Raw genomic sequence first — 14,588 nt, forward strand, 5'->3', positions numbered from 1 at the left:
CATTTATAAGGGTAAAATAAAAATAATTATGTGTTTTATCTATGAAATAGTCACATATATTTATCACTTTTATACAATAAACAAATATATTGAAAGAAAATTGATCTTGTCGTACGACGAACTGCAAATTACTAACTGTCCGCGTCTACCGCTGTACTGTTCGAGGACAAACTCGAAGACGAAGGACGGCTATTTAAAGTTGATGCAGCATCACGATCCGGGAGCTAAGCTAACGTTACAACAAAGTTGTACGATCTACGCAGAAACCTGTAACACAAAAATGTGTATCTGAAATACTTCTTGCGGGGTGGGTTGATTTAGTTTTGGCTATTGCTCAGCACGGACAGATTGTGCCGCTGCTTTATTGAAGTCCAAAGTTCCTGGGTACTATACTACTTGTAATATGCCTTCGGCTCTCGTTATCGGTGCCAGCAGGGGTATCGGCAGACAAATAGCGATTACCCTCGCTAGAAACGGATATCAAGTCGGTGTCGCTGCCAAGACGACGCAGGACTCAAGAAAACTGCCAGGAACGATTCATAGCGTGTCGGACGAAATCCAACAGAACGGCGGCCAGGCCATGCCCATCTGCTGTAATGTGAGAAGGGAGGACGATATCAAGGAGGCTATACAGACGTGCATTTCAAACTTCAAAAAGTTGGATCTCGTAGTGTACAATGCGGGCTCTATCAAATGGGACAAAGTCATCAACACACCCTTGAAGCGCTTCGACCTAATGAATGAGGTCAATGTACGTGGTGCATACTGCATGGTACAAGAAATTTTACCAAAGTTCATCGAGCAAAAATCGGGAAAAATTTTGTTGGTGTCTCCGCCGATATATTCTCGATTTTTCAAAGGCAAGACACCGTATTCGGTTGGTAAAGTTGGTATGACAGTCCTTGTACACGGATTAGCCAATGAGCTTCAAGACACAGGTACCTGATATAAATTTAAAATTTAATACATGTTCAGGATAGTAAAATTCATACGCACGCACAGCCATCCACCCATCCATACATACTTGTGTGTCCGTGCAGGTATGTGTTTATAGTATACCCCAACTGTTGTCGTCCTATATTGAAATACACATAGCAGATGCAGATCCTATATCATCCGATTTGAATTTTGGCCTCGATACTTACATGTGGAAATATACCTTGTAGCCTACAATGTATACAGAAAGAGGCGTTACACAGTGAAAATTCAAACGAACCATGCACGGAGTTTCCTTCACTTACAAGACACTTGAAACAATGCCCAGAGTCTGTGCATCTTTTCGTTCAGGTGTGTCCATCACAGCGTTATGGCCGGCAACAGGTATCAAGAGTCACGTGACTAAGGTGATGGGAGTCGGAGATGGACTACTGAGGGAAGCAACTATCTTTGCCGATGCATGTCTTGAGATAGCAAAGGAACCAACAGATAGGTAATATATATGTACTTATACATACTCATAATTCATACTTCGAACCCTTGTCGCTTCAAATTTATCATTTATAACGTAAGTTTAATGTAATACAGTGTAACACAAGTATCCATGTCAGACCGTCGATTTTTCTTCCAAGTATAAATTAGCTATTGCGGTGGCAGAAAACAGCTTTACTAATTAAACCATTCTTTATAAAGTTCTTTTTATACAATTTATACTTTGCATGAGACGAACATTTGATAACTGGCACAGTTCCACATTTTCTATACCTTGAATTATTATTCTGCACACGTTTCAAAGATGCCTTTGATGATACAAATTCAAGACTCATAGAGAGATACAACGCGCGTTAATTATTAAATGAAAGAAATTGTGAAGATACACATTTTGCATTGTACTTATATTAAAAATTTGTGGTTTGGTTGCTTAAATAATGTAGGTCACCATTGTAAACAGCGAAATTAGATTCAAAAGTTGTTTGGCTCTGGTTTCATTCGATACAATTATTGCAGCTGGACAAATTACGGTAAACAGTACACACATATATGTTATTATTGCAAAAAGGCATATTGTCAGGAAAAAATGACGTGTTTTTTCCCATTTCCTTCCCTGAGATTGAACGGCTTGGCGTTAATTGACGAGGATTACCTTCGAAGTATCGGAGTGACCGAATTCACAAAATATCGATGTGACCCGGATGTCGAACCACCAAGGATGATGCCACGTGACTTTCCATCCCTACGCGTAGCTGAAGAAGACGAAGTTACCATACCAAAACCAAAACTATAGCACTTTATGTAATACGTATAATGGGTATTACCTACGGTATTCAATCTTCATGTTGATTAAAGTTTGTGTATGAGACCCATTGCCTAATGTGTAATTGCATTACGGCATGGCATGCACATAAATTGTAGCGCGTTCTGCAGCTGGTTTATTCTGTTTAACATGTCTGTTGTGGACGGTGTCTTTTTCACTTGCACTCATGTTTGTTAATTTTGTATGTCAACGTTAAGTCATTTAGCATAATTTTTCGAAAGCTGTTACAATGTATGATTCAATGTTTGTCACATGATGGTAAACGTTTTAATTGTATATATTAATAATTCCTCATAATGTACAGCACGCTCGACCTGTCTTTGTCATTACTATGTTCCAAAATGTAATTTGAATGTAGGCAAGAGATCTCAGTATTATGCGACGAAAGTACGGAATGCTCTGCCATTTATTATTGAATATGCTTTTACTGCAAAATGCTTTAGAACAGACTTTCTTCGTGGAAGAATTTCGATGGAAATCTTCCAACATGTGATGATCCACCAAGACTGAAGCCATCGCGAAGTTTGTTAAATATGCTTATTTTGTTTGTTTTATTCAAATTAATAAAGAATTGCTAGACTATTATTTACGTTCCATAATATGCAACATTCTTGTCCGTTGGCAATCTATAATATAACATAACACTATTGCCAATATAAACGAATAGACGCATTCTTTATATTCAGGTTTCTTTAGAGTATTCCTAATGTTATCGAAACGTTGCAAAGTTGCAACGAAAAATGACGAACAAAGTCAAAGTTATTCGAAATTTTTATGCAGAGAAAGATGTAAGAAAAAAAGATCAACTCTTTCCGATTCAGTTTCTCCGAATTCGGAATCAGCAGGTGGTTCACTTTGGTCAGAGCATATGCACATATGCACACATCCAATGCTGAAAGTCTTTTATCCGACATTCGGTTAAAAAACTCTGTAATGCGTGGGGAATAGGAGTCCGTCTATATCTGTTATGGTGTAAGCAAATTCACACATACGTCGACATACCTGATTTGTCTTCTCAGTCAGCCAAAAGAAAAGTTCAACGGACCATGCACTGAAGTCAATTTTTTGAAAAATGTAGTAGTGCGCCCTCAATCTCATATATCGCTGTTGACTTAGAGTCATTGTCAAGGATTGTTGATGGAGAGAGTTCATTTAAAGTCGATTAATCGAATGTACCGAACTACTGGAGTAAGAGATCTATTGCCATTTCAATGGCATGTTTACGTGTGTTACATCTGAAATAGAATAGGCAATTGCTGAGAGTAATTTACAATTTCCTTTTTCCCATTGATAAATAATGCCAGTGGAATACAATAATTTTTGTTTTGCTTACCTGTATGTTGGTCATTACAAATTACAGACCTTGATGCTTGAAGTCAGTGAACCAATTGCAATATTTGTCGTAAACCTAAAGTGCGATGTATCCAAAAACCTAGCTGCAATAATTGTAGCCCTTGATTGGTGGGGCTTGGGCTTCTCAACTCTGTCGTGCGGCTCGCGCCTTGCCCAAACCAGGTTGGAGCAAGGCGCGAGCCGCGCGACAGAAGCCCAAGCCCCACCAACCAAGGGCTACAATTGTTGCAGCGACCAAAATCCCTGTAACTGAACATTTTTTTGTTTTAAACGCATTTCAATTCTCAACTTTATTTCATTGTTCTTGGTTCTAATACATTCATCTGTCAGTTTTATTTTACCTCTGTATGTTTGTATTTATCTGTACCTGTTATGATTGTAAAAGACTGCCTCCTTAGGCTGCATTCACAAATAACAATTAGGGGGGCTGGAGGAATCGCTATTGAAATCTCTATTTTCTTTCAGATCCCCCCTCAATACCCCAAAAAATTTTCAAATGCCCCCCTCTATATGATCAAAATTTTTCAAGTCCCCCCAAAACTATCACAAGCCCGAATATTTGTAAAGGATGTACGCGCAGAAAAAATAAACAATTAATTGCGCCGTTCCGCTTGCAGGTGTTCAACACTATCTACCTGTTATTAGCAGTTTGTAAAGTAATATTCCCAACGCAAGTTCTTAAATTTTTAAACGCATTGGTGAACTTTTTGGATATATCAGTCTAAGCAAACTTGAGTTAATCCAACTCTGGCCAGGTCAATCGCTCCCGCTGAAGAGCACACGAAATGATGATCATGTAGTAGTAGGCAAATTGTGAATTCTGGCTAATTGCCATATTGTAAAAAAACTGAGCACAGTGACCTACCAAAAATTTGTTTCAAAAGTACAAGACAGATATGAATTAGATGCTACTCAAAATTGGCAATTCTGGAAGGTTAAAATATTCCATCAAATAAATGTTTTAATCTCTGAAATTTTGGGTGAAATAATGGCAAATTTAGTCTCATATTTTTTTCATGTAGTCTTTACTATTCAAAGTTTTACTGTTGTATTATTTTATGACAACAATGTGAAAATTTAGAAAATCAAGCATGTTGGCCCAATCTTTTTTCTTTAATATTTGATCATAGTCATGTGCCAGCATTCAAAAATTCCTGATAGTTTTTCAAGTCTCCTTGTCTTATATGTGTTACTCTCTGGCCAGATCTTGTGTACAAGTATGTTTCACTGTCATGAGTGTCATTTGATCCAAACTCTTTCTTCAACTACCATGTACATCAGGGTCAGAGCTATCTCTGTCACTGCTCAGGTATGCAGTGACAGCGACACTGCAGTGGCAGGGCGGTACCTGATAGTGACACTGCCCGTAGGGAGAAGCTGTATTAACTTCGATAATTTTGGCAATATTGTTTTTCAGTTTATACAACTGTGTTCTTGTTCTACTCCCTACAGCATGTTGAACTGACCAGTATTCAGCTTGCTATCACAGCCTGTGTATGTGTACCATGCACTTGTATCACTGGCAACTGACTGTCAATCTAGACTCTAATTAAATTATCTGGACTCTAATTAAATTATCACCAAATACATATTTATATATACAGGCTTTGTCGACAAACTGAATATTATATTTTTGAACATGCTGTAGGCAAACCGCAAGAAACTGTAGTTGATATAATCAATAGAAATATTGCAAAAATCATCAACAGTTGCAGCTTCTGCCCTGTTACTAGGCTCAAGGTTTTTTTTTACAACAAATCACATGTTTAGATTTGTTCGAGATAAAAGTAATGAAATATGGCAAAATGGTTCTAGATTTTTTAAATCATTACTAGCATTACAACTGTTAGAATGGGATGACATAAAAATGGTATCCATTTTTCATTGAATTACTTTCAAAAACTTGGAATTGGAAAATGTAAAACATAAAAGGGAACAAAAAAAATTTTTCAAGTCCCCCTACAGGTAGAGCAAAATTTTCAAGTCCCCCCTCTACTACCCCAAAAATTTTCGAATTCCCCCTGAATTCCTCCAGCCCCCCCCCCCCTAACCATTTTTTATGAACGCAGCCTTATAACTCTTCTCCGGCCCTTTCCTTCTAAATAAACTCTACTGTATTTTAAATTGTTGGCATTTACTTCAGACTCGGAATCCTTTACATTCAAAATCAAACCGTAATGTTTTACACTTTCTGTAGAATAGTCTCTATACATGACCTGATTTTCGAAAGTGTGTACCGGTGACCCATTCCTTTCATACATGTTTCCAGCCATCTATTGTAGTGTAGATCGACCTAGTTAGCGTTTGGTTTGATATACAAATATACGTGGTTTGATCCAAGGCTGGTCCCCCACCTCTCAGTGTCGAGTGATAAATCTGCCGCTTGACCCGATACGCAAATTGTCCATCACGGTCCAGTGCTGCAAGAACGCCCTAGCCGAGGACACGCACGCGAACCAACGAATTGGACAAGCTCATTACTGTTTGTAAGTAAAACAACTTTTCATGAAACGAAACTTCAAGATATCTTCAGTTGTGATCATTCAAACGCCTTTTCAATTAAGTGCCGGGAAGTGTATTCTGATGAGACAGGTTCGCCTATCCGTGGCCATGTTAGTAGCTTGAACTGTATCAAACTTGTAGGGTGTTGTCGACATTTTCATACAAAGGATAATGGTCTGATAATTACAGTTTCAATGATTTTATTCTCAATGAATATTTTGTCATGACTGTTTTGTCGTTCTTTCTTTCTTTCTTTTTACTCAATATTTAGGAAATACCAGCGTACACGTGGGTAGTAATTTTCCCCTGTTATGTGCCATGGGTGGATCTGCTTTTCCTTTGCATTAACGGCTGACACATGTAGGCCATCTAACATAGACAATTCCCCGCACAGTTTAAGCGACGACCTGTGACGGAAGCATGTTTCATATTTCCCCAAATGAATGTCCTGTGACATGATTTGACTAATCTCTGGCACTATGTTCAATCTTTACTTTTCGCAAGAAGGAGATGCGAGAAAAGAAACAAATGTCGTCTGCGAGTTCGTAGTGAGTATTGTAAACTATGAAAGCATATCGAGACTGTGTGACAATCAATGGGAAGTTTCGCCTCGCATTCCATTCATAACATAAAGTTACTACCTGAAAGATGCTTCAGACGGGTTGGGTCCTCCAGGTTCATGGCCATTGTAAACTTTGTCATCAAACTGACCATGCCATCGCTCGAAGTGTACTGGCTCCAGATTTGAACACCAGCGCGCAGAAGCAACTCATTAACCATGGAAAGTAGAGCACACATTCTTAGACCTCGGTACTTTGGCCCTCTCTTTCATTTTAAGCTTATGTAGAAACATAAGAGTCAATTATCCTCTTGAGTACCTCACCTCATATTAATTGCGAATAATTTGACAAATGTCGAACCATAATCCTCTTGCCAACAGTATCGAATATGACTAGACAACTACTCACATTGATACTGTTTTTAACTTTGGGTGGGTTCACCGCCCATGTAGCGAGCACGTGGGTAATATTGGAATCTGTGCCGTCAGTCCTTTCATATGGTTTGGAGATGGCGGCAATTTATAGCATCAAAGAATTGGTCCATTGAGTTCTCAAAATTTATTCACATGCGACGGATACTATTTACGGCTGTTGATAAAACGACACTCTTTGATTTTGATAGTGTGAATTGTGTTTAAAACGATACATTTTTCTGTAAGAATGGAATGATGCGGACGAAATGGCTTTTTTTCATGGCCATGCATTGAAAAACACCGATTCAAGAGTTGGGGGTCACACACTACTTGTTTTGTCTCAACCCTTCAGTGAACGAAATCAACAAGGATGGAAGCATTCCGAGCTTGTCTATTCAGTCACGTGTTTTACCTGTTGGTCCAAGTTCTCAGCGTGTCGTCTGTTAATCCGGGTAAGTGATTCACAATAAAAATTAAAGTCATGCTGATCGCATTTCTATATCTGCCTTGCTCATAGACATGTCGGCAGGAAACTGCGGTCACTCAAGATTTGGAAGTTGCCAAAAAATAATATAAGTTAATGTCTTTAGAATACATTCGGTATGAAGAGTCGTTATGTTTGATGGAAAAGAACAGTGAGAAAGACTTGCATAATGAACAGATACGAAGAACAATTCAAAAGGATGAGGGAAACGACCTCGAAATGCAACTTCCTTGTTGCAGTTGCTTAACATGACAGGAAGTTTCACTTTGTCATCAGTGCATACCGTAGCAATATCGTAGCTGTCTCATATTTGGGGAAAAGAAATGACATTTTTTTTCATCATTTTGCCTTCAGACATTGCTATAACAGAGTTTGCTGTAACCGAACCAAAGGGTGTAACATACAAACAGGATACGCCAACCCAAATCACCTTCGACGTCACAATTGCAAACGAGGCTGCAGTGACAGGTGATTTGTCCGGACGAGATGATGGCGACAACATCAGACTGGCTCTATATCTCACGGACAATGAACAGTTCGAAACGTCGACTTCTGATCGAATTCCGCAAACAGTAGAGCCATCGGTTAGCTTGCATTCCTTATATTTCGTCGATCATCACGTATATATCGTTATGCACAATGTATAAACAGGAATTCCTTTTACGTGAAGGGCAATTAGGTAGTAAAATATTCTCAATTGCAAGCGACATCTAAGTGGCGTAACAGCACCATCACATGATGTATATATTATTGTAGCGCCGATTCATCACTCCAATGTAGTCATAATTCATACGGACCATCTCTCGGCTGCAGACAAACCTGCCCAATGGGACTGTGTAAACCAAGTATTTGTTCCAAAAAGACTGGTTGCTCTGAAATTTTTGTCATGTCCATTTTGAGGGTAAATTGCAGTATAGTATACAGCTGTCAGTATTTAAAAACACATTCTCACTGACAGTCCTTCCAGCAAAACATTTGTCTGTAAAATGTCCTTTCAATCATCGGCAGGACGCGGGTTTCCGGAATGCCATCGCCGCCGGTGGATCGTTCCAGACTGGAGGCAGCGTCCGTGCGAATGTGGACGTTCCTGCCAAGCTGTGTGGAACACACAACTATCTCTGTGTTCGAGCCGAGAAAGTCGCTGGAGCAAACTACATAGAGGCTATAGGCAACAACAACGATAAGTGCATTATGTTTGGCCTTCAAACAGACGGTAAAGCAGGAAAGAAACAGTGTCAACTGCATAGTAAGTGCAAAATTTAATTTATTAAACTGAAAGAAAGATACTGTAGCTTGAACACTCAGTCGAGGAATTGTCGAGGGACGTTTAACGATATGTCATTATGGAAATTTTAGCAAAACATATCTTGATTTGACGTCCGAATATCACTAATAAATCCAGGTATTTTGACATTCAAAGTGCGTCTCATCATTACCTGTAGTGCTCGAAATAAAATAAGCGCTATATGGATATAATATTAGTAAAACTTAATGGAACAGTAATACTGATATGTTTAACTTGAAATCAACCGTAAACATCATTCTTATAATTACTGAACATGATCATTTTTTATTCAGCTGATAAAGAAGAGTCTTTCAATGGTGCTATTCTTACATTTAAAGACATGACAGTGTCGGATAAGGTATGTCCGTCCAATATTCGTTTGACCTGATGATATAATGTCAAAGCAAAGTAGATCGAAATTCTCACTAGCCACTGTCCTACAGGTACATCCTTCACAACTAGTACAATTTCATGGCTATGTTTTAGTCCTTGGGATACCATCGTGTTTCACCGTCGCACGCGTCGTCAACGGCCCACTGAGAAACATATGTGAATATGCGAAACATTGCGAGACATTTCACATTTCCCCCTGGGCGAAATATGTTTAATATCTTTTTGCTTCACCGTTTGAATTATGGCAAACCGTAACCTGTGTCAGCTTTCAGGTGTTTGATCTTCAGCCAGAACTACGACTAACGATTTGGTTGTCGATCGCACAATACAACATCGATGTCGATCTGTGATCGTTTTGTTACTATCACTTACTTACATGTTAACATACGATGGCAGAAGACACAATAATGAGCTGAGCACGTTTCTGACGTTTCATAAACATAGAGACAATTGCGTAAGACATGGCTTTTCTTTTAAATCTATGTAACATTGTTTTCATTTCTAGTGGCCCCAAGTAGTTACTCGGTACCGTTCAAAGGTTGCTGACTTGGTTAATATGTACTGTAATTACAAATCAAACTTTGGAATCTGCTGTCCGGGTTATGGTTGCAGGTATGCTCAACATTCTCTGAGTATCCGTCAACATCAACCCATCTCTCTACTATCTATCTGTCAGTCTGTCTGTTTGTCTGTTTGTCTGTCTGTCTGTCCGTCAGTCTGTCTACCTGTCTCTCTCTCTCTGTCTACCTACTTACACGAATCTACATATTCAATTCAGAAATTTGTACTCTTAGCTATCGGTAGACGCTCAGATGCAATATAAGGAGAACATCATCCCTCGAAGCTAAATTTTTTCATAATAATGTCTTTATGGTAACGGTATGTTCATTTAGTTTTGATCAATGTTTTTTTATCTGCTCACCATGGTAATGCGTTGTCATCAATTTCAGGGCGTCAACTGTGACAAGGAATGTCGTGACACCAGATGACGTCAGAGTAGGCAGGGGATATCCCGAACAGTCAAACGGTAATCTGAGGTATCGGAAGTGAATTCACGCTATTCAAATAAGATTGTTCTTCCCATATAAGTAATGTAGTGTAATATTTTCAGAGATAAGTACTGTTAATGAACTTTTCCTAAAAGACAGCTATATATACATATTCTTTTTAGAGGTTGTAGAATTTCAGGAGGATGAGAATGCAGTTCAGAATGCTACACCTGCTACAGACCCTGGGTGTATTTGTTTGGCCTTTAAACTGATAGAACAACATGTACGCTATATCTCTGTTTCCGTATCTCAAATTCATCTTAAATTTCCTCGCATCATTGTTTCACGTATCTTTCAAGGGTAATGACACTCGTAGCACCCAAGGAAAATAACGCCCTGTGTGAACTCGGCAGTTCCCGAAGTCGCCGAGCCACTGGAACATATGATCTGCCTCAGAACGCCCTCGTTGGAGCCTTGGCAGACAGAGAAATGGATTTTGTTTATGTAAGTACTAGTATACCACTCTATAAGATCAGTACAAAATGAAGCATTTAAAGCTGTAATTTTTTTATTTTTAGTCACATATTTCTGCCATATATAATAACGACAACGCATCTTAAAAACTAAATGCTGATATATATTTACCTTGTTAAGCCGTACAATTTGCAAGTTAAGAAAATATGTTTAGCCATGACATTTATCATGGCTATCACCACAAGTTTAGAACAAATTTCCCTGTTTGTTGTCACAGTGGGATATTTTTTCTGTACTCTCGTTTCTATGGTTACTAGGAGTTGGGGTATGATGTAGTATCGATAACAGCATCGGAACACTTGGAAGACCCGAAAGAACCAGTTTTCGAAAGTTGGCTTATAGCAGTGATTGCTGTTTGTGTGGCGATTTCATTGGCCGCCATCATCGCTATCGTGTATTTTACACTGCCAGCAAGGGAGAGGTAAGTCACAGACCATTCTCTATATGACGAGTTCAAGGTCGGCATTAGGGAGCGTTCAGTTATTATGGCCGGGGTGCCCCTCCCCATCGCTTGAGTAAAGCTGCACACACAAACACCTCTTGGGGGCATAGTAGAATAAAAAAGAGATTCCCAGATTTTTCAAATGACCCTCCTTACAAGCTCACAAGTTGTTAATGTTCAAATTTCGCTTCTTGCTATAATTTGAAATTACACCTCAAAGGGATTGGACAGAAATTACAGGTAAATTGCATTATATTTTTGCGCAAGCATATGTGTACAAAATTTTCATATTTGGATTTAATTGATAATCAGCTGTTGACAATGTTGATTCACTATACATGGTAGTCTATGAGAAAACTATGTAATACTTTTTTCAATCCAAAAGTATATCTATGCACCATGTATAGATATTTGATGACTGACCTAATTGTACTTAATTGGAATAGGGTTGTTACAACTAGTATGTGGACAAAACTTTGAATTTAGAATTTCACAAGCAATGTTCATCCACTATACATGGGAGTCTATGATAAAATTGTGAATATTTTTTTTTCCAATGAAAAACTTGCTATACTTGTGCATATACAGATCTTCAATAATTAACATTATATTTACTTGATTAGAATACGATGGTGCATATTATATGTACAAGAAATCTGATTTTGGAATTTCACTGAAAATGTTCATCCACTATATAAGGAGTCTATGAGGAACCTATGAACAATTTTTTTCAATGCAAATTAAAAATAGGTAAACCTGTGTTTTTATGTACTATCGATTATTAATATTAATATACTTGATTCGACTATGGTGGTAACAAATGGATTTGTTCGCCAGGGGAGTCTATGAGGAAACTATGAACAATGTTTTTTCCAAATATATATTTATGTACTCTCGATTATAAATATTAATGTACTTGATTAGACTGTAGTGGTTACAAATGGATGTGCTTGCAAGAAATTGGATTTTATAAATTCACCGAAATGTTGATTCACAATACATGGTAGTCAATGAGGAGACTATGAATAATTGTTTTCCAGTACAAAACTATATAAATCTGTGTATTTATAGACGTTTGATAATTTAATTTAAAGTACTTAGTTAGACTAGGATCGTTAAAGGTTGATATGTGTGCAAGAAATTGGATTTTGAAAATTCACCAAAATGTTGATCCACTATACATTGGAGTATATGAGAAAACTATGAATAATTTTTTTTAAATGCTTAACTAAATTAATTTGTGCTTTTATAGGTATTTGATAATTGATACAAATGTACTTGATTCAAATAGATTATTTGAAAGTTCAGATGTTGACAACAAGTATGATATTGGAATTTCACCTAAAAGTATAATTTCACTTTTCATGGTACTATTAGTCTACAGGTAACTGTTAAATAATTTCCCTGACAAAACTTGCTATATCTCTAATATGTAAGTAATTGGAATTGTTCATTGCCCTCAGTGAGCGTGATTTACAATAAGACAAGCCTCAGAATTGTCAAGTCAAGATGTTCATGTGACAGATAATTATACTTTTGTTCAGATTTACAGGTGAATAACTTCAGAGAATGAAATCATGCAGCGAATCATTTTTATCTCCAGAATATTTTTGAAGACTGAAACTGCTTTTTGACGGGACGGATACTTATGAAAATTAAGTGACCCCCCTCTGAGCTGTTGGAAAAATACATGACCCCCTTTGCAGTTTTCAAATTTAAGGTGACCCCCCCCCTGGATTTTGCCGACCCACCCCCGGCCGTAATAACTGAAGGCTCCCTTAGTGTGTACGGTCACTGTTTATGCCTTGATTGACACAATACATGACAGAGACCGGTCCGTCTCTCAGATGCATTGAAACGTTCCACTTCTTTCGGTTGTGGCAAGCACCAATGATGGTAATACAGAATCATATAGCTATACGACCCTCAAAGCGTGTCAATTGTTTTGCGACTATCACAAATTCACCCTCCAGTGAAATCAGTCGCATGATTGGGTGTAACCGTTCGTCGTGTTCGTTTCGTAATGTTCCAGTTATTTATAATCATTTCGTACTTATGGCAAAAATATTTGATTATCAATTCAATTGACATGGAAAATAGAAAGCCATCATTTCCTTTATATTTGCTACTAGTCAAACACAACTGCCACCTAGAATACGTCATGGAGAAAGATTATCTAGAGACGCATTGTTGTAAATGGATTAAAATGTTATCAATATTGATTGTTGAGAAATGTACTGTCCAACTTTTTGACAAGCGACTGTTTACAATAAATGCTCCAAAATACAAAAAAAAATCATTTCAGCAATTCCTAAAACGTTTTTAGGAATTAATGGGCTGTTCATCATTGAAAATGGGAAAGGTTTGTTACTCAGCAAATTTTCTCTTCCTCATATTACCAAAGGACGCTTTTCTTGACTGTGGAAGTCCGCCTGTAATGGTAATAATATATTCCCAACAATGCAATTACGGAGTAAAATTGTTAAAACCGATCAAATTTCTTCCTCTTCTCTTTCCGTTTCAGAAAACCATCCGTCTACATATACGACTAGGAATTGATTTCACTCTCATAAAACGTGGTGATACTAAACATGATGGTGAAATCTTTGAACGAGAACGCAACAACATTAATATTGCAACAACGCGAAGATCCTTTAAATTTCATAGTTGTACTCAGGATAGCGATCGCCTTCCAGAAAACAAGAGGATGCACATTAACTTTATATATTTACTGGTGTCTTTAACATGACTGTAAGCTTAGTGAGAAGGAAGCAAATATTGTATAATATTACACGCTGACACGTCATCGAGTGTAAAATGGACCAATATTGTCTTCATCGATCCCGGTCATCGGTAAAATAGGCAGGAAATAGTGAGAAGAAGGAGTAAATATTAACTCAGTACTAGCAGTTATGTCTACTAAATGAAAAAATGAAAAGCAACTGTGCGACAAAAACCGACAAATTAAGCTTTGAATGTTTTCGTAACTGTAATATTGGATGAAAATAGTATCAACGTTCTTATATGAGTGACTTTGGCTCTAATGTATAAGAGAATCCCTCCCCCCCCCTCTCTCTCTCTCTCTCTCTCTCTCTCTCTCTCTCTCTCTCTCCTGCCGTACTCTCCGATGGGTGTTTATCTAAATATTTTGCCAAACATACAGAATTACTTGTAATTTCTATTGTGACACGTGTGCAACTTAGGTAAACATGAGGTCGTATCGACTACAGGGATGACGCTTGCCCTGCCGGGTAAAACACGTTTAATATCCACCAAAAATACATGACAGTATAAGCGAGCCACTTTGATATAACTAGATGTATTGCTAGATACATTAATGACGTCAGCTGAGTGTCGACAGAGGAGCCAGCCAGGTGCTATA

At 37.9% G+C, this 14,588-nt stretch overlaps 2 protein-coding genes across 2 annotated transcripts; both read left to right on the forward strand.

Moving 5' to 3' along the window:
* The first annotated feature begins 137 nt into the window (after window positions 1-137).
* Window positions 138-2,836, forward strand: LOC139147358 (hydroxysteroid dehydrogenase-like protein 2). Its single transcript, XM_070718416.1, has 3 exons — window positions 138-938; window positions 1,288-1,429; window positions 2,047-2,836. Exons 1-3 carry the CDS (start codon window positions 404-406, stop codon window positions 2,219-2,221), a joined length of 852 nt encoding a protein of 283 aa, XP_070574517.1. The 5' UTR covers window positions 138-403; the 3' UTR covers window positions 2,222-2,836.
* Window positions 2,837-5,963: 3,127 nt separating this feature from the next.
* On the forward strand, window positions 5,964-14,229 carry LOC139147356 (uncharacterized). The gene is made up of 10 exons (XM_070718415.1): window positions 5,964-6,090; window positions 7,432-7,531; window positions 7,918-8,147; window positions 8,572-8,809; window positions 9,142-9,206; window positions 9,747-9,853; window positions 10,192-10,278; window positions 10,590-10,734; window positions 11,022-11,185; window positions 13,731-14,229. Exons 2-10 carry the CDS (start codon window positions 7,450-7,452, stop codon window positions 13,756-13,758), a joined length of 1,146 nt encoding a protein of 381 aa, XP_070574516.1. The 5' UTR covers window positions 5,964-6,090; window positions 7,432-7,449; the 3' UTR covers window positions 13,759-14,229.
* Window positions 14,230-14,588: the final 359 nt, after the last annotated feature.

The sequence above is a fragment of the Ptychodera flava genome, chromosome 13 (genome assembly GCF_041260155.1).
Source record: "Ptychodera flava strain L36383 chromosome 13, AS_Pfla_20210202, whole genome shotgun sequence".
NCBI classification, from domain to species: domain Eukaryota; kingdom Metazoa; phylum Hemichordata; class Enteropneusta; family Ptychoderidae; genus Ptychodera; species Ptychodera flava.